At 47.0% G+C, this 20,132-nt stretch overlaps 1 protein-coding gene across 1 annotated transcript in view; it reads left to right on the top strand.

Annotated features, from left to right (window-relative positions):
* Positions 1 to 20,132, top strand: part of FAM171A1 (family with sequence similarity 171 member A1) — a 134,860-nt gene that overhangs the window by 66,658 nt on the left and 48,070 nt on the right. The window contains exons 2-3 of the mRNA XM_060659252.3: positions 5,610 to 5,837; positions 15,082 to 15,174. Of these exons, the coding sequence (XP_060515235.2) occupies positions 5,610 to 5,837; positions 15,082 to 15,174 (321 nt within the window). The remainder of the gene's footprint in view (positions 1 to 5,609; positions 5,838 to 15,081; positions 15,175 to 20,132) is intronic.

Below are 20,132 nucleotides of genomic sequence, written 5' to 3'. Positions count from 1 at the left end.
CGGAGCCTGGAGCCTGTTTCCGATTCTGTGTCTCCCTCTCTCTCTGCCCCTCCCCCGTTCATGCTCTGTCTCTCTCTGTCCCAAAAATAAATAAAAAACGTTGAAAAAAAAATTAAAAAAAAAAAAGCAGTAGTGACTAGGAAATAAATGGAATAACAGCCAACAACAACAACAAAAAACCAGGGATATTTAGTCCGTGTACCAGATGATATCTGGAAATGCCTGTCAGTGTTAGTGACTCATTCAGCATACATAGTGGTTGCCTACTGTGTGCCAGACATGGAACACATGATTGGACAAGAAGAGAAGAAACAGACAACATAGCTCTCTCAAAGCTGGCATTCTGGAAGAGTCAGGCAGTTAATAAGCACGTAAGTTATAGAAACGTGATAGAATTGCTGAGTGTCATGCATAAAAGAAAAAGCAAAGCAGGACAGTATCAGAAGCACAGGGTGGGGTTGGGATCGGGGTTTTAGATAGAACGGTAGGAGGGGCACCTGGGTGGCTCAGTTGGTTAAGCATCCAACTTCGGCTCAGGTCATGATCTCCAGGCTCGTGGGTTCGAGCCCAGCGTCGGGCTCTGTGCTGACCGCTCAGAGCCTGGAGCCTGCTTCAGATTCTGTGTCTCCCTCCTTCTCTGCCCCTCCCCTGCTCATGCTCTGTCTCTGTCTCTCAGCAATAAATAAATGTTAAGAAAAAAAATTTAGATACAAAGGTAGGAATTGTTAAAAAAAAAATTGCTTGAGGCAAGCAGAGAAACCTGAATATTTGCTGAGTATAAGGTGATACAAAGAGGTTGTTACGTGAATTGGGTATGATGATGGCATTTTGGTTACTTTTAAAGCCCTTATCTGTGGTAAACTGAAATATTTATGGGGAAATAATGTGACCTAATGCAACTGGGATTTGCTTCAGAATGTTGGTTTTTTGTTTTTAATGTTTTTTTTTTATTATTATTTTTGAGAGGCTGAGCAGGGGAGGGGCAGAGAAAGAGGGAGACCCAGAATCTGAAGCAGGCTCCAGGCTCTGAGCTGTCAGCGCAGAGCCTGACGTGGAGCTCAAAGGCGTGAACCAGGAGATCATGACCTGAGCCAAAGTTGGACGCTTAACCAACTGAGCCACCCAGACACCCCTGCTTCAGAATGTTTGAGCAGAAAAAGAAAAGAAAGGAAAAAATTGAGTTGGGAGAATAGATAAGAAGAATGGTAGAAAGTTGGTGTTCGAAACTTTATCAGTGCAGAGGGTTTCCTCAATACTATTATATTTTTCTATATTGTTCTCTATATTGTTCTAAAATTTCCATATTAAAAGTTAGAAAAAATAAGTGGTGGTCGGTAAAGGCCTCGTTCACGAGGTGACATGTAACCAGATTAAGCTGACGAGGACGTGAGGGAGCCAGATGCACGGAAGGGTGTTGGGGAAGAGTATACCAAGCATAGAAACATTCAGCACAGGGGCGCCTGGGTGGCGCAGTCGGTTGAGCGTCCGACTTCAGCCAGGTCACGATCTCGCGGTCCGTGAGTTCGAGCCCCGCGTCGGGCTCTGGGCTGATGGCTCGGAGCCTGGAGCCTGTTACCGATTCTGTGTCTCCCTCTCTCTCTGCCCCTCCCCCGTTCATGCTCTGTCTGTCTCTCTCTGTCCCAAAAATAAATAAAAAACGTTGAAAAAAAATTTTTTTTAAATAAAAAGAAACATTCAGCACAAAGCATGCTCCCAGAACCCTAGCCTCCTTGTTGTTCCTTGAATGGGGGGGCCACGTAGGAAATGAGGGCTGGGAGATCTTGGGGGGCAGGATAGAGAACACAGAGCCTTTTAAGTCACTGTAAGGGCTTCAAGTGCAGGTCAAACCCAAGAGCATTCAAGGGGCTGCACCAGAGTCATACTCATATATATTTTCTTCGTCGAACCATTCAGGTGCCTTCAGGTCTTTGCTCAGATTGAGACTGTAGTGCATGATCAGTACCGTCCGGTAGAACCATCTGTGATGCTGGAAATGCTCTGTCTGTGCCAGCCAGTGTGGCATCCCCCAGCCCACCTGGGGCCGGAGAGTACTTGAAATGTGCCTGGTGTGACCCAGCAGCTCAATTTCGGATTGAGTTTTATTTGGGTTCGTTGAAACTTGAATTTAGATGCCCACGTGTGGCTGGTGGCCCCGCCTCGGACAGTGCAGTGTTAGGAGGTGGCTGGCTGCACGCCAGCATTTCCCTCCACGCTGGTTTTTATTTGGTTCCAGCAGCCAGGCCGTTCTCACCTCAGGGCATTTGCTCCCCTGCCTGCACCTTTCCCTGGGTGCTTCCTGTGTGTCCTTCCCACCTGATCTTATACAACCCCTCCCAAAAGGCCTTCCAGTTTAGTATTCAGGTAGCTCGGCAGGATCCATAAGTTCCCACTGGCCGACGAAGATAACAGAGTTCATCTTAATACATAGTTAGGTTTGGGCCCTTTATAGTGTCTTCTTTTAACTTGCAAAATGAGAATAGTTTCAGGAAACAGTGCCTCACCTAGTCCCTAAGATCACTCCGTTGGTGGGAACAATTTTGTTTGCTGTTGAATGGATAACCTAATTCCAGATGTTACTCTAGAAAAATGATACCCCAGTAGTCTGTAATAATCACCCAACCATACTGACATTTCTCCCCATCCTGTCACACCAAAAGAAGCAACTAAATGATCTCTTTCAAAGTAGATAATTGCAGAACATAAACTAGGCTTCTCTAAATTGGAAGAAATTCCAATCGTAGAATCGAAGACGTCGTTTATAGTAAAACTCCCTCCTCTGTTGATTCAAGAGTTGGTTAGCTTTGTCCAACTCTTATCTGCTCTTGCGAAGCAGCCAACAGTGAAGAGAGAGCAGAAACCTTGTAATCCCAATTGTTAGTAAATGTTTCATGACCATAAAGTTGCAGAAATCGTCACTGCCGCCCTACAAAGCCACCCTTCCACTCTCCCTGTTCCGGGGGATTTCTGCTCTGTGAGTATTAATGAAAGCAGAGTTAATTTACATTATAACTTCGCATGCCACCTGGGGACCTAAGGAGTTGAGTCAAATAAGAAAACACGTGTGTGGCATATATCCCGAACATCCTGTATTCAGATAACTGCTAAGATTGGAGGGGATTAACCCAGCATATTTTGCGATGTCCTATCCTGGTTTTCCATGATGTTGATTTTATCCCTCTTTGGACATTAGTTCTCTCCCTGGATCAAGTAGCCAAGTTCAGCTTCCGTAGCATTTATCTTTTCCTGTCTACTAGGTTTCCAGAGATTTCTTTTTTTAATGTTTATGTTTGAGGGAGAGACAGAACAGGAACGGAGGAGGAGCAGAGAGAAAGAGAAAGAGACAGAATCCGAAGCAGGCTCCAGGCTCTGAGCTATCAGCACAGAGTCCGATTCGGGGCTCGATCTCAGGAACCGTGAGATCGTGACCTGAGCTGAAGGTGGATGCTTAGCCAACTGAGCCACCCAGGCACCCCTTGAGAGATCTCTAATACGTAGGCCTAGTATTCTCTAGCTGTTCTTTGTGGTCATCTAGTCAAGAAATATGTTAAGTTATTCCGTGAAAAAAAATGGTGATTAACTGAATTCAGAAGGTCGCTTTGGTATCATAAGATTGTTTGGCAAACTACCAAGGCAGAGGTCCTTGAGCCAAAAGACGTTCTTCTCAGTTTGGTTGCCACAGCGGAGGTAGGGCTTTGGATGTAAAGTTATCACCCCCTGAGAGGGATGCCTCAGCCCTGCACTTCGTTTTATCCCTTTCTCCCCTCCAGCTCCCTTCTCTGTGCCCTGGCCCGGCCCCCACTGGACGCTGTGACCAAGTGCTTTCAAGCACAGTGATGGGAAGAACGTAATGGTAACCGCTGTGTTTACACTTGCTCCGTCCGGCGTCACGCTGAATGCTTCCACCTCTGTGTTGACATATGTGTTGCTGTCACCTCCACTTTACAGAGGAAGAAACAGACCTGGTGAGGAGAAGTACCTTGCCCAGGGCCTCATGGCCAGAACCGGGTGGAGCTGAGATTCGAACCTGGCACGGGGAATTGCAGTGGAGCTCTGGAGTGTATGCCCCGGGGGCAGTTCCCACAGGGCCAGCTCAGAAGCGACTCCCTCCCCCTCGGTGTCCGGTAGGCCACTGAGCCCGGCTGCCGTGGTCCTGCACTCATGAGCCTCCCTGCACACCCGGAGAGTCCTTGCTCGTCCTTGACCCCACCTCTTTATCCCAAGGCTTCAATAGGGCTTTCAGGCTGAGGCAGCTCAAAATGTGTGGCAGGGAGGGGCTGTGTGTGTGTCAGTGGACTTATGTCACTGAGCACCAGCCACTCCTTACACACCCAGGCATAAAGGGTTCCCTGGAGCAGGATTCACCTCTGATCGTTCTGGAGTACTGTGCTGGTGTCTTGTAATCGATGCGGCCCACCTCGTCTCCTCCTGGGTTATTACAGAGGCCCCTTAACTGCACGCTCCGTCTCCAGTCCTGCCTCTTCCCCGGTGCATCGTTTACCTAGAGCCTGATGTTTCTAAACCAAATTTAATTCCCGCTCCCCTGTTTAAAAACCTTTGTAACTTCTCATTGCCCTTGGGGTCAAGAGTGAGCCTTTTACGTCCCTTCTGAAGCCCTGAGTGGTCTGGCCCCTACTCACCTCTCCAAACTTATCTCTTACTGGGCCTCATGCCCCTCACGCTGTCATCTTGCAGAAGCTATTCGTGTTTCTCCAGAAAGCATGGTTTTTATCTTGCCTCTGAGCCTTTGCACATGCTGTTCCAGCAGTGCCCCCCTTCATGCCTGCACCACACATCATAGCACTTGCCTGTCTACTCACTTTTCTTCACCACTGTGACTTGCACAATTACTCACAGTGCTAGGCACAGAGTCACGGCTCAACAAACCTCTCTTGCATGAATGAATGAAAATCATTCCATTTTAGGCTTTTAACGGGAGTCTGGATCTGGATACCCCCGCCCGCCCCCCCCCCCCCCCCCCCCCCGTTCATGATCTGGGTTTGCCAGTGTCGCTGACTCAAGTTCCTCTATCTTTTCAAATGTTTACTTCTTTTTTTTTTCTGCTTGTAAGTTTCTCCTTTCCCATTCTTCAGGCCCTCCTGTTTAAGACACTTTGGAGTGCTTTTCCGTCTAGTCTTCTTGCCCGCCAGCACAGCGATCCTGGGTGGCTCCCGTCCACGTTCAGCAGGATTGTTGAAGACTCTGGGTGCAGCTCTTTCAGACCGCAGGGTCCTTCTGTAGCAGCCCCAGCCCTGTTTGAGCCCTGTTTGCCAGCAACACTGGGAAGGATAGAAAGACTATTGTGTTTGTCACGCAATGTCTTAAAGGGATAGGATTTTTCTCTCAGTGATTTGTTGGTGTGAGCAGGGAGGAGCAAAGAGGAAGGCAGTCTTTGACTTGCATTGGCGGGGCGGGGAGGGAGGAAATCATGGAAAGTAACAAAGGATCTCTACCAAGAAAGTGTTCCCTGGTTACAAGGACTCATCTTGTGGATGTCGATCTAGATTTTCCGAGTGCAGCCCACCTTCCATGCTCCCCAGCGAGGGCAGGATCGTTGTCGAGGTGGCCCAGGTAAATAGCAGTTGTTCTTTGTTGCCTTTTCCTTATTCCAGAGGTTACACTGAAAGTCCACGTCAGTGATGCCAGCACCCACCAGCCCGTCCCAGATGCGCTCATCGAGATTTTCACCAACCAGGTCTCCATTGCCTCTGGCACCTCGGGCACGGATGGCGTCGCTTTCATCAAGTTCCAGTATAAGCTGGGCAGTCAGCTGATCGTCACCGCCACGAAGCATGCCTATGTGCCAAACTCTGCCCCGTGGAAGCCAATCCGATTACCTGGTAAGGTTGTCCCGGCCTTTCTGCGAAGCAGAACTTGTGGTACAGGCTCAGGCAGGAGTCAGGCACACGAGCCATTTTGAAAATAGGGGTTGACATCAGAGACTCTTAAATACAGAGAACAAACTGAGGGGTTGATGGGGGAGTGGGGGAGAGGGGAAAATGGGTGATGGGCACTGAGGGGGCACTTGTTGGGATGAGCACTGGGTGTTGTACGTAAGCGATAAACCATGGGAATCTACCCCAAAAACCAAGAGCACACTTTACGCACTGTATATTAGCCACCTTGACAATAAATTATATTAGAAAGAAAGAAAGAAAGAAAGAAAGAAAGAAAGAAAGAGAAAAAGAAGGAAGGAAGGAAGGAAAGAAAGAAAAAGAAAAAGAAAGAAAGAAAGAAAGAAAATGATTGCCCTCTACTGCCAAAAATAAAAAAAAGAAAGAAAGAAAATAGGGGTTTAGTCTCTGCTTTACTTTTTGGTCCTCTGATGGGAAGGAAAAGTAGGGTCTTATATGAAGGAGGTGGGAGCTCTCACTCAATTTACACACGCAATGGAATCAAAAACCGTAGAGTTTCTCCGCATTTCCCCAGCGTCCTGTTGTGTACCTTGTTGATGATAACTGACAGGATGAGATTGGGGCAGTGTTCTGGAAGGGAGCTTCAAGGGGCCCAAGAGCCACGCTGGCCAAAGAGGCAGGGGGTGATCTTTCTCTTTTCCTCCTTCTCACCTGCTAAGGGAAAACACACTCCTCTGTGTTTCCTCAATGCTCTCGCTCACGTCCAGCACTTCTGATCACCAGCCGTGTGGCAGATTTTCCACACATCAAGCAGTTCTCAGATTCTCAGATGCCCACTGGGCGTCCTACGGTTGAGCTCAGTTCTGACTCTGTCTACCTGGGGACAGCACCAGATCCCACAGGTTAAGGGCTCAGTCCCACGTGACTTTCCCACTTCAGATGCCAGTCATAAGTCCCAAGATGTCACCTGTGCTTCTGACCTGTAGATCAGAGGTTCCCCAGCCCCTCCTCAGGTTTGACTGATTGGCTGGAGCGGCTCACAGAACTCAGGGAAAACAGTTGTTAAAAAACAAAAGTCGGCCAAGTAAACTTGAAGGTCTGTTTGGCTTTATTAAGTGATTCATCAGTCAGGCAGCATTCATCCAGCAAGTAGAGGGGAGCTTCAAGGAGTTGCACAAAACAGGGGGCACCTGGGTGGCTCAGTCACCTGAGCGTCCAGCTTCGGCTCAGGTCATGATCTCACGGTTCACGAGTTCGAGCCCTGCTTCGGGCTCGCTGCTGCCATCACGGATGCTTCAGATCCTCTGTCTCCCTCTCTCTCTGCCCCACCCCCACCGGCGCTCTCTATCTCAAAAATAAACATTTTTTTAAAAAGCAGCTAACGTATGTAAACTACCTTACAGTGCCTAAAACACGGTAGAGGCTCAATAAATAGCACAGTGACTGGCAAAATACCAATGTCAGTGCTCATCTCTGTGCCACCACACCACTGGACACACACTCCATCAGGGTCCCCATTGCCTCTGGGGACACATCTCATACAGCCCTGGCATCTGCCCTCATACACAAAGTTCTCTGTAGTTGAGTTTACATGTATTAAGTACCTACTATGTGCCATGGAACTCCCCTGGCCACTGAGGATATAGATCTAAAGACACAGAACTTGCCCCTGCGGAGTTTATAACTTAGTTTGAGAGTTATGTAGTCAGCCACAGAAGCCATTCCCATCTAAGGAGATGTTTGTGTGTATATGTGTGTAGGGCATCCTGGGGGAGGACTGGTCATCCTAGGTGAGGGAATGAAGACTTCCTGGAGGGGGCGGGAGGGAAGCTGAGTCTGGAGGGTGAAGAGATATTAATATCAGAAGGTGCTGTAAAAAACACACAGGTTCCACGACTCACCCATTCATCTGGGGACACTGATCCAAAAGTCTGCATTTTAACAAGTAATTCCCCACCCCCAGATACTTACAGATAAAAGCGTTCACTAAAGTCGGAGACCACTTCTTTGTGAGCAACGGAAAGCAGATTTGATATAGATACAACTGAGGAGACAGATCATTTGGAAAAATCTTAGAGAAAAGGGGATAAACCTTTAAAGAAATATTTAGCAGGCAAAATGCAGAAAGCCTCCGAGAACAGATGGGAGAGAGTTAAGGGAAAGGACAAAACAGAATTGTAAGTTGGATCTCGCATTTCTAGCTGGTGACAGAACAGATAGAACAGATGGGCAATGGGGTTGAGACACCCACCACTCCATGCTTCCTTAAAGTTGACTCAATTGATGCAGTAAGTTCAAAGAAGCTCCCTTCTTCTTCCCCACTCCCCTGTGCTTGGGGCTCTCCCCTGGCTTGGGGCTCAGGCAGAGGTAGATGCAGGTGATGGTGGGGGTGGGGGAGATGGGAGGGAAGGAATGAATGTTGGGCTCATAGTTGATGAGTTCAGTGCAGGGGAGATTGGATTTGGGCTGCCTCTTGGACACAAGGGCATTCAGCCTTTAGTTTGAAATGATTTGAGGGCGCTCAAGGGGTTTGGAGGTAGAGGTGTGGTTTGGGGGTCACTAGCATCATGGAGGTCGGAACCGTGACCTCCCCGAAGCATGGGGAGCAGGCCTGGGACAGAACCCAGAGAAAGCCCACAAAATAGGAAGACGATCTTTACTGGGTAATATATGAAGAAAGTGTTTGACCACCTCCATTTTTCACACTGAGAAATCACTGGAAACAAGGGAAGGTTAAATGGTACCCAGACACCACAGCTCAACCTTTGCTGGGAGAGCAGCTGCACAGAATAACAGCAGTTTGTTCTGTAAAGTCACACGGGCACTGGGTTAGTCGATACTGAGCCATTGCCTCTAGGGAAAATTCAGGGTTAGGGTCCTGTGAGCCTCCTGTCATAACATTTTCATCAGCCGAGCAATATATCACCTTGGTTTATGTGCGTTCGGGGGTGTTTAAAGACACGTTATTTAATATGTACTGTTGGTTCATAAACATGGAACTCCTGGCCAACAGCTCCATAACTCATGCTTGAACAAAGCTTATCTAACATATATTTTTCCCATGAGCACCTCCCAGCCTTCCTACAGTTAGGAACACTAGACAGCACGTCAGCGCTGTGCCTGGGGGCCGTTTTAAACAGCAAAATCCTGAAAAGAAACACAGGAATGTGAAAAACTTGGCACTAAATAGATCACCAGAGGATGCTTACAGTATGAGAGCTGAAAGGAAAAAGCGGAGCATTGCCTCGTCCGACCTCAGCTGAGAATGTGTGCATCCAAGACTCAAATTTTTGACCCCTCTGTACTTGCACGGAGAAAGCATCATGAGGGCGCCTGGGTGGCTCAGTCAGTTAAGCCTCCGACTTTGGCTCAGGTCGTGATCTCGTGGTTTGTGAGTTCGAGCCCCGCATCGGGCTGTCCGCTGTCAGCACAGAGCCCGCTTGGAATCCTCTGTCCCCCTCTCTCTCTGCCTCTCCCCTGCTCAAGTTCTCTCTCTTTCTCTCTCAAAAATAAACAAACATAAAAAGTTAAAAAAAAATTAAAAAGAAAGCATCATGAGGATTGATTTGGGGGGTCACAAATGAATTTTATCAAGTAGGCACATTTGCAAACCCCAAATCCACAAATAATGAACATTCAATGTACGTTAATTACATTTGTTTTGACTTTGTTAACATGATCATACTTTAATTGCATTTGTTTTGACTTTGTTAATATGATTCTTGGAGAAAAAGCAACGTTTTCCATAATCTCCATATTCTTAAATGAGTGAAATAATGGGAATAATGAGGTTTAATTGGAAGAGATGGGAACTAGGCATGACACCTGGGTTCCTGCCCCACCCACCCCCAGCTGTCTCACATATGGGAGCCCATCATGGCTTTGGGGGCCCGCCAATGGCTTTCTGAGCCCACGTTCCTTATTTCTAAAACTATATTAATTAGACTAAATAATTTTCAAGGACCCACCATGTCTTTGATTATTTTCTCTGTTTGCCTCATTAACATAATAAAGATACTCTTAACTAGAATCTGACAGAAAAGCTGACCAAACCTTGGACTTGTCCATTGTGAGAGCAGAGTAAACTTTCGTTGTCATGCATGCTTTTGGAGGTCAAGAGAGCATTGTTGAGGGTACCTGGGTGGCTCAGTCCGTTGAGTATCCGACTCTTGATTTCAGCTTAGGTCATGATCCCAGGGCTGTGGGATCAAGGCCCGCATAAGGCTCTGCACTGAGCATGGAGCCTGCTTGAGATTCTCTGTCTCTCCCCCTCTGCCCTTCTCCCCTGTGTGTGTGTGCTCTCTCTCTCTAAAATAGTAAATAAATAAATGTTTTTTTAATGTAAAAAGATAACACTGTCGATATTGCAGATAACTGGACAAGGAATAGAGAAAAGTAGGAAGCCTCCTGGTTTTGTTTGCATGTGCACCCTTGAGAGATTTTGGAATGGATTTCTTTTTTCATCCTTGACAATAGTTCCTGGAGAATGTGTTGGTTTTGCGCTTTCAAGGAAGGAGGTGTAGATTGGAGGGGGAAGCCCAGCATTAGGAGAGCACCCTTTACCTTGGCAAGCAGGTGAAACAAATTCACCTGTATAAAATGAGTCCATCAACTAAAGACTGTAAGCCCACATCTGAATTATTTCCATCTCCATAGCCGTTGCTTCACCAGACCTCAGACCCAGTTCATTTGCCCCCTCAAATGACCCTCTATGTTACCGAGCATTCGTGTCTTAAAAATTTGTACATGCAGATATGTGTATATGTGTGTGTATATATACATATATATGTATACATTACATATATATATTTACATGCGTGCATATGTAGAATTGTGTCAATTTGCTGTCCTCGGGATAAAGTTTAGACCCTCCTCCCCTAGCTGCGTCTCCCTTACACATCTCATGGTCTAGACACCTAGGCAGTTTGTCAACTCTCCTTGTGACTCCTTTTGAATCTGACATTGTGCCCGCTCTGTGTTTGTCCACACTGTTATTCCTTTACTGATGTTTTCTTGGCAACCTCGTCTTATGTCTCCCTGGCTGTTTTCTGCTCCATGAAGTCTTCCTGACTCTCCCAGGTAGAGTTACATGTTCCTCTCTCTCTACTTACCAAAAACCAAACATCTACCTGGTATGATAAGAACCCCCAGACATCACTCAGCATCTCTTCTCTGAAGGGGGTCCAAGAGTCGTTCTGCCACCTCCTACCCTCCGGGGCACTCGGTCGATTTGAGGTGGGCAGTCCCTTCCTTCCTGCTCCAGGAGGCCCCTGTGGTGTCCCTCTTGCCACACAGCACACTCAGCTACAAGGGACCGTTTTTCTGTCCTCCAGAAAATAAGGCTTGAGAAAGGTTGCTGGAGCAGATGCCTTATGTATGGAAGTACCAAATGTTTCAGGTTAGAAGTGTTTACAGAACACCCCACAATGGTCACGCACATCTTGAGAGACTGCAGGGCCCAGGACATACCCCTCAGGATGTGCGTGAACTCTCCAATGGGACAGGGCGGCCCATGCAGGCAGCATCACGGCAATGACCCTTTCTTCTGGGCCATTAGGTACCCAGTGCCGTTGGCCGAAGGCGTCATTGTTAAAGAAGGTCAAGTGTACCTTTGAAGTGGTTGCAGAGGATTTACCCAAATTAGGACTCCCCACTTTAGTCCTGACTCACACGCGTTCCCTGGTCTCCCATCCCCCAACCTGGTATGGATTTTTCTCCCAACTTTGAACCCCTAAGATGAATTCTTTAATTTCTTACTTTTTTGTTTTGTTTTTGAATTTTAAGTCATAATTCATATACCATGAAATTCACCATTTTGAAGTGTGCAGTTCACAAGATGATACAACCAACACCACTGACTAATCCCAGAATATTTTCTGTACCCCTGAAAAAAAAGCCCAGACCCATTACAGGTGACTCACTGTTACCCACTCCGCCCAGGCCCTGGCAACCACTGACCTCTCTGTCTCTATGGTTGGCCTATTCTGAACATGGAAGATAAATGTATCTCTACAATATGTAGCCTTTTGTGTCTGGCATCTTTATTTCTTTTAAACGTTTATTTATTTTGAGAGAGAGAGTGCACACATGAGTAAGGGAGGGGTGGAGAGAGGGAGAGAGAGAATCCCAATCAGGCTCCGCACTATCAGCACAAAGTGCCACGCAGAGCTTGGTGCCCTGAACCATGAGCACATGACCTGAGCCACAATCAAGAGTCGGGACGCTCAACCAGCTGAGCCACCCAGGCGCCCCATGTCTGGGATCTTTCACTTCACATAATGTTTTTATGGTCCATCCGTGTTGTAGCGTGAATCAGTACATTTTTCCTTTTCATGGATTAATAGTGTTCCATTATATGGATGGACCACATTTATTTATCCTGTTCATCGGTTGGCGGATTTGGGGGTGTTTCCACTTGTTGGTTGTTATCACTCATGCTGCCATGAACATTCATGTGTATGTTCTTATGCGAACATATATTCTCAGTTCTCTTGGGTCTATACCTACGAGTGGAATTGCTGGGTCATATGGTAACTCTGTGTGTGATATTTTGAGAAACCACCAGATTGTTTCCCCAGCACCAAGATGCGTTCTTTTTTTTTAATGTTTTATTTATTCTTGAGAGAGAGCATCAGTAGGGGAGGGGCAGAGAGAGAGGGGGACAGAGGATCTGAAGCTGTCAGCACAGAGCCCAACATGGGACTTGAACTCACCATGCTCGAGATCATGACCTGAGCTGAAGTCAGTTGCCCGACCGACTGAGCCACCCAGGCGCCCCCCCAGGCACCCCCTTCCCAGGTGCATCCTTATTGTTGCTCATGGCACCGGCCAGCTTCCACTCATTGTGCAGCTGCTTCTGTGTCCCAGTTCTCTTCAAATGTAGAACCTTGCAGGTAGGGACTACCTCCAGCATTGATCTGTTGTCCGTGTCCAGCACTGGACCTCATATAAAATGACAGCTAGATAAGTTGACTGTAGAGCGTATATAAAAAGAGAGATCATGTCCAGGGTCAGCTCACTGGTCCCCCCTGGCACTATTAAGAGCCAGCGGTGCTAAATAATGGATATTCTTAGCACTTGATGTTTCTGGTCCCTGATAATTTCCCAGAAACTCACTTTACCTCTCTAGACCTTGCTTTCCTCATCTTTAAACTTGGACTGGATAAAGTCCAGGGCAGGGGTCTCTGAATTTGAGTCTGTGTCGCATAGTAGTGGAGGACAGACTCCAGAGTTCCAGTCCTACGCTCAGTATTTACCAGCTGTGGGATCTTGCACAAGTTAATTCCTTATCTATAAACCTGTTTCCTTACCTGTCAAATGGACGAGTTAATATCTATTTCATAGGGGTGCCTGGGTGGCTCAGTTGGTTAAGCATCTGACTTCAGCTCAAGTCATGATCTGGCAGTTCGTGAGTTTGAGCCCCACGTCAGGCTCTGTGCTGACGGCTCGGAATCTGGAGCCTGCTTCGGATTCTGTGTCTCCCTCTTTCTGCCCCTCCCCCGCTTGTGCTGTGTCTCTCTCAAAAATAAATAAACACTAAATAAAAAAATTTTTTAAGAAAAATAATATCTATTTTACAGGGTTGAGATTTAAATAAATTACCAAAATTAAAGCCCTTAGAATAATGTCTGACATGTTACTAAGGGTTCAGTGACCTTAATGAGTATTATTATTCCATAATACATTTATTTTTTTCTCTTGGATTCATATTCTATCCAGAAACTTACAGGCTTTGTGAATTTTGTAGTTAGAAGTCCAGGTCCTTAAGCAAGAATTTTTAAAATGGCACAAGTTCTCTCATCTTATTACTTACCAGAATAGGGAGTAATGTTCTCCTACCACATGGCATATGTTAACCTAAGCACATATTTTTCAAGTCTTTTTTTAAAGTTAATACCTAACTTTATATATTTTCCATTCATATAATGTGTAATTTAATATACTTCTAATGTGAAGGGGCGCCTGGGTGGCTCGGTCGGTTAAGCGTCCGACTTCAGCTCAGGTCATGATCTCGCAGTTCGTGGGTTCAAGCCCCGCATCGGGCTCTGCACTAACAGCACCAAACCTGCTTGGGATTCTCTCTCTCCTTCTCTCTCTCTCTGCCCCTACCCACCTCTCAAAATAAATAAATAAACTTTAATGGATATGTGAAGAGATTCAGAATCTTTACTAAAAAATTCTGGTGAATAAAAACTAGTTGACCATCGTAGCGTAAGCAGTTTTTATATGGGAGATTGCAGTATTCCCGTGGCAATTGGAAAGCCTCTTGCTAATCAGACTTAAATGAAAAAAAAAAAAGTTTCCTTTCTCTCTACTCACAACACTCTGACACCAAATGAATGGGGCTTTTTCTCAAACCAACCAGTTCTCCGACTCTGGACACCACCTGGGTGTCCTACAATTCAGTTCAGTTCTAACCTTAACTACCCAGAGCTAGTGCAGACCCTACAGGTTAAGGTCTCAGACCCAAAAGACTGTCCCCCACCAGTTCCCCAGCTTCAGACACAACTCCCATGGTGTCGCCTGTGCTTCTGGCAACTGGCTATGGATCAGGGGTGTCTACAATCCCTTCTCGGGTTCAGTAATTTGCTATAATGGCTCACAGAACTCAGGGAAACATTTATTTACATTGGCCAGTTTATCCTAAGGGATATCATGAAGGATACAGAGGAACTGCCAGATGAAGAGGTGTACAGATGAGGTCTGGAAGGGTCCTGAGCATGGCTGACAGCTTCTGTCCCCATGGAGTTGAGCCGTGCCACCCTCCTGGCACGTAGATGCGTACACTGATCTGGAAACTCCCCAAACCCTGTACTTTTGGAATTTTCACGGAGGCTTCACCATGTAGGCATGATTGATTATAAAGTTAATATCTAGCCCCTCTCCTCTCCCTAGAGAATGGAGAGGTGGGGCTGAAAGTTCCAAGTTTCTAATTACAGCTTGGTCTTTCTGGTGACCACCCCCCATCCAGGAGCCCACCCAGACTTGCGTCATTAGAACAAAAGATGCTCCTACCACCCAGGAAATTATAAGGGATTTAGGAGCTCTGTGTCAGGAACCAGGAGCAGAAATCAAGTATGTATTTCTTATTATGTCACAATACTAAAAATCCGTATTGTTGTTGACTGATTTGAAATCAGAATAGCAAGAATGCAGAGTCCCCAAAAATTGGAGTGGGCATTTTGATTTAAATGTCAGAATTCCCTTATGTCCATTTTTACTTCTGCAGTATTTTCTTCACTGAGCCTGGGCCTGCTTCCAGAACGATCTGCGACTCTAATGGTGTATGAAGATGTTGTCCAAATAGTCTCAGGATTCCAAGGTATGTTGAATATTGAAAAAGAAAAGTGACTAACTTTTGGGCCAGCCACTAAAATCCTATTATAAGACAGCTTCTTTTCAGATGGTGATGGCAGTAAATTTACCCAGAGCTGGATACTATGCATGTTGTCCTATGAGTGCACAAACACACTTGAATTGTGGTTAAACTCTCCCCTGGCTGTGATCTTGTTTGTTTTAAGGCCAGCCTTTAACTGGGTGAGAGAAAAGAAAGGGCTTCACCACTCTGTCCATACCACATCTCTCTTTCTTCTCCAAAGCTGAGAATATTCACCTCATGAGTTCAGAGCCCAGGACCCTGTCTGAGCATCACTGAAGAAAGGTTCATCATAAATATTCAAGGAGGTAGAGTTTCAGTCTTGCGCAGTGAAAAGGATCTGGAGATCTGTTGCACAATAATGTACTTCACGCTCCCAAACTTAAAAATGGATAAGATGGTAAATTAAATACTGTGTGCTTTTTAACACAATAAAACAACCCCTCCCCCTTAAAAAACAAAGGAAGAAGTGTTCATAGCCTTCAAGAGTGGCCTTTTTCTCTGTCTTGTCCCTCATTGTCGTAACCCCTCTGGTATGTGGTTGTGCATCAGAATGTGCCCTTATACCTTCTAACTTCTCTTGCAGAGAAACCAGTACGGAAGGCTTGAGAGGGATTTCCCTGTGTTGGTGGTGGGGTTAGAATTGGGAAGAACGCTAATGTCAAACGTATTTGTGCCAAAGTCAGTTTCTTTCTCTAAAGCATGGGCTAGAGAGCGCTATTTCCTGGCTCTCAACGTTCCATCGGATTAATTTTTTTGTTTACTTCATTTTAATACCATTTGACACAAATCATTCTCTACCTCACCACATTCCGGTGCCATTTGCAAATGAGGTGACCCCATTTATTCCTTTTTTGAGTGGCTGTGGAGACCCTGCAGAAGTGGGCATGCAGCCGTTATAATTAACATATAACACTGTATTCCTTTTAGGCATACAGCATAATAATTCGAATTATGTGTATATTGCAAAATGATCGACACTGTAAGCCTAGTTAACACCCGTCACATGTAGCTACAAATCTTTTTTTCTTGTGATGAGAACTTTTAAGATCTACCCTCTCAGCAACTTTCAAATATACACTACAGTGTTATTAACTATAGTGACCATGCGGTACATGACATCCCCAGGACTTTTTTATCTCATAACTGGAAATTTGTACCTCTTGAGACCCTTCACCCATTTTCCCCCAACATCCCACCTCCGGCAGCCACCGATCTGTTGTGTTTCTATGAGTTCGGCTTTTTTAGATTCCACGTAGAAGGGAGACCATGCAGTGTCTGTGCTTCTCTGTCTGGCTTGTGTCACTTCGCATAATGCCCTCCAGGTTCAACCATGTTGTCACAAATGGCAGAATTTCCTTCTTTTTTCTGACTGAATAATATTCCACTGTAGATCACTTTTCTGCATCCATTTATCCATTGATGGACACTTAGGTTGCTTCCACACCTTGGCTCTTGTAAATGATGCTGCAGTGAACATGGGGGGATGGCGGGGAGTGACCGGGGGTTTCTCGAAATGAGGGAATGATTATGCTTCCTTCTCATGTTCTTCACTAAGAGAGGAATTGTTAGTGTCCTGCTCTCATTTTGACTGGACTACATTCTGATAAAGACCGAAATGATTTTTATCACAATTTTGGTCTTTATCAGAATGCAGCCCAGTGGAAGATGATAGCAAGAGGTGAATGCTTGTAATTAATGTCCTGGGTACAGACAGGCTGTGCTCACCCATTTACGTCAAGATTATGTCTGTTGATTAGGACGTTCTGAGTATAATTTAGAGCTGACTTCAGCTCTTCAAATATCAAATGGAAACTACGAAGCACCTGAACCAGGCTTCCTGAAGCCTTGGAGTTTGGTAGCCTCTCTGCATTTCCGGAGGACGGGCACACACTTTGTGTTTCCTCAGACCCAGCCTGGTTGGGACCCTGCTTCTTCTAATCGGGGCTGTTGTTGCTGTGCCGTGTGCCCATGTGGCAGGGGACTGGCACAGAGCAATTAAATGCTGTCACGGCAGCCGTATATTGTTTTCTTTTTAGATATGCCTTAAGACCCATTTTTTCACAGAGAGGGAGACAAACCATAAGAGAGTCTTTTTCATTTTTATTTATTTTTGAGTAAGAGAGAGAGAGAGACAGAGCACGAGCCGGGGAGGGGCAGAGAGAGAGAGAGATGGAATCCGAAGCAGGCTCCAGGCTCTGAGCTGTCAGCACAGAGCCCGACGCGGGGCTCAAACTCACGAACGGTGAGATCATGACCTGAGCCGAAGTCGGATGCTTAGCCAGCTGAGCCCCCAGGCGCCCCAAGAGACTCTTGAATATAGAGAACAAAGTGAGGGTTGCTGGAGGGGAGGTTGGTGGGGGGATGGGCTAAATGGGTGATGGACATTGAGGACACTTGTTGGGATGAGCATTGGGTAAGTGATGTGGTGAATCACTCAACTGTACTCCTAAAACGAGTATTATGCTACAGAACTCACTTGGATTTAAATAAATCTAAAAAAGACCCATTGTTATCTTTCACAGCCTTGCATGTTTTGATTTTTTAATTTAAAAAACTGACCAGCGGGGCACCTGGGTGGCTCAGTTGGTTAAGTGTCGGACTCTTGATTTCGGCTCAGGTCATGATCTCACTGTTGGTGAATTTAAGGCCTGTGTCAGGCTCTGCTCTAACAGTGCAGAGCCTGCCTGAGATTCTCTCTCCCTCTCTCTGCCCCTCCCCTGCTCTCACGCTCTCTCTCAAAATAAATACACTTAAAAAAAAAAAGTTTAACTTATAGGGATCTTTGGTAGTAGCTAATTGATTATGGTGTTCCTCAAGGAAATATATTTGGACACTGCACTCTAAGAAAAAAAAACACAACTGACCCATATCATGTTTTACACGTTGTTCTAAAGGCCGCAGCCACCATAATTTTCATCACCTGCTCTTTCTCTTAATTGGCCCCTCCCCTACCTTTTCCTCAGAGTTAGTCTTCATTTCCTCTTACTAGCTGTACTCATTCTTTGTTCCACTTTTCTTCTGCTTCCCGTGAATTGCTCATCCTTTTCCTGAGATGTTGGTCCACCAACATACCCTTTGCTAGAAAGTTCTCAAGTAGCCAGGCTGCTGGGCTTCTGCGGTGTGGACCTGCCAGTGGGCCTTGAGAGATGGAGAAGAGGGGCACCTGGGTGGCTCAGTCGGTTAAGCGTCCAACTTTTGATTTCAGCTCAGGTCATGATCTCACAGTTTGTGAGTTTGAGCCCTGCATCGGGCTCTGTGCTGACAGCGCTGAGCCTGCTTGTGATTCTCTCTCTCTCTTCTCTCTCTCTCTCTCTCTCTCTCTCTCTCTCTGCCCCTCCCTGCTTGCGGTCCCTCACTCTCAAAATAAGTAAATAAAATAAAAGTAAATGGTAAGTAAATAAATGGAGAAGAGCCAGGCTGCGGGGTACAGACCAGAAAGGGACCTTGTCCAATAGAGCCCAACTCCCCACCACCTTCCCCAGCCCTCACCCTGTGTCCTCTGGGCACCAGTATGGCTGCAGAGAACAGCCTTCCACCTCTTCTCCGAGCACTGCCCCCCTTCCTGGTCCGAAATGTCCCTGAGACACAGCCTTCCCTGCAGCCTTCTCAGGTGGGGGCTGTGCTCACATTACTTGTCTCCTTTCTCCTTCCTTCCTTCCTTCCTTGAGGATCCTTGGAGGTCGGCTGGACCACTCATCACCAGTGTCTGGGTCAGCTTTTCCTCCTGGACTGATGATACGAGCTCCTAGTTCCCAGGTTCACGATGCTTCTAGAAACGTTTCTTGGGAATGTGAGCCTCCATATGGAGGATGCCCCCGGGTCCCAGCTGCTCACCCACACCAGGGTGCCCCCCTCTACACCACCTCCCTCTAGAGGATGCCCCCTGGTGCCCCAGCTGCTCTTGCACTCCCAGGGTCTTTTCTGTCCCACATCGGTCACCCACTTCTGCAGTCCTGCCTTAGGCCTCATCATTCCGGCAAATCAAATGCACCACCTCCAAGCTCAGCCCCTGCACTCCCTCCTCTCACCCTGTGGCAGTGGTTCGCACACCACTGAGGGCTCCAGAGCCTTGACTCACTGTGTCCTTACCCACGGATTGCCTCCCTGCCCAGCCTACGAACCATGGCCCTTCGTTGGAATCGTCTCCTTGCAGACACTCCCCGCAGAGCTGCTCCCCTCCCCTTCTGCCATCTTTGACCGAATAACTCCTGACTCTGGTTGACCTGAGCCGCTTGTGGCCACCCCAGCGCAGCTGCACGCGGCTGGAGGAAACCTCACCGGTGGTTGCCCCGACTGGTTGCACGACCACAGACCTCAAATGGGCATCGGTCCTGGGGCCACTTAGTCGTTTGTTTCGTGAGTCTCCAAGATGATTTTCACACCCTCTTCCCTACCTGCTGGCTTCCTGTGTGTTCACTCACACTCCCATCCTCTGTCTCCTCTCCTCACATCTCTGCCTGCTTCACTGAGAAGCTGAGAACCCTCACCGCCCCCCCCCCCGGCCCCCAGCAAACCCACAGACCCGCTCACTGTCCCTCGTTGCACTGGAAGGAGTGTCCCTCTTCCCTTACGTGTGAGTCCTTCTGTTTGTGCTCAGCATCTCATCTCCTCTCTTCCTTCGGGATTCCAGAAGTTTTTCCTCACCATTTTCTCCTCATCGGGAGCGGGCAGATGTTAAAGTAGCACATCTCTAATGCTTCCACAACCGTGTCTGTCTCTAGCCACCGCCCTGGGTCTCTGCTGTCTTCCGGAAGGACGTCTGCACGCCCTTCCTTCCTGCTTCCTCGCCTTTCTTGCCCTGTTCAGCACCCTGCAAGTGGCTCTCCTGCCTCGTTGCTCCATTCAGACTGCTTTATCAGAGTCTCTTACAAGCCCCGCGTGGCCCGGCCTGAGGACATTTC

This window comes from Panthera onca, chromosome B4 (genome assembly GCF_046562875.1).
Source record: "Panthera onca isolate mPanOnc1 chromosome B4, mPanOnc1 haplotype 2, whole genome shotgun sequence".
Classification (NCBI taxonomy): Eukaryota; Metazoa; Chordata; class Mammalia; order Carnivora; family Felidae; genus Panthera; species Panthera onca.
This window is presented reverse-complemented; position numbering and strand designations above follow the sequence as displayed.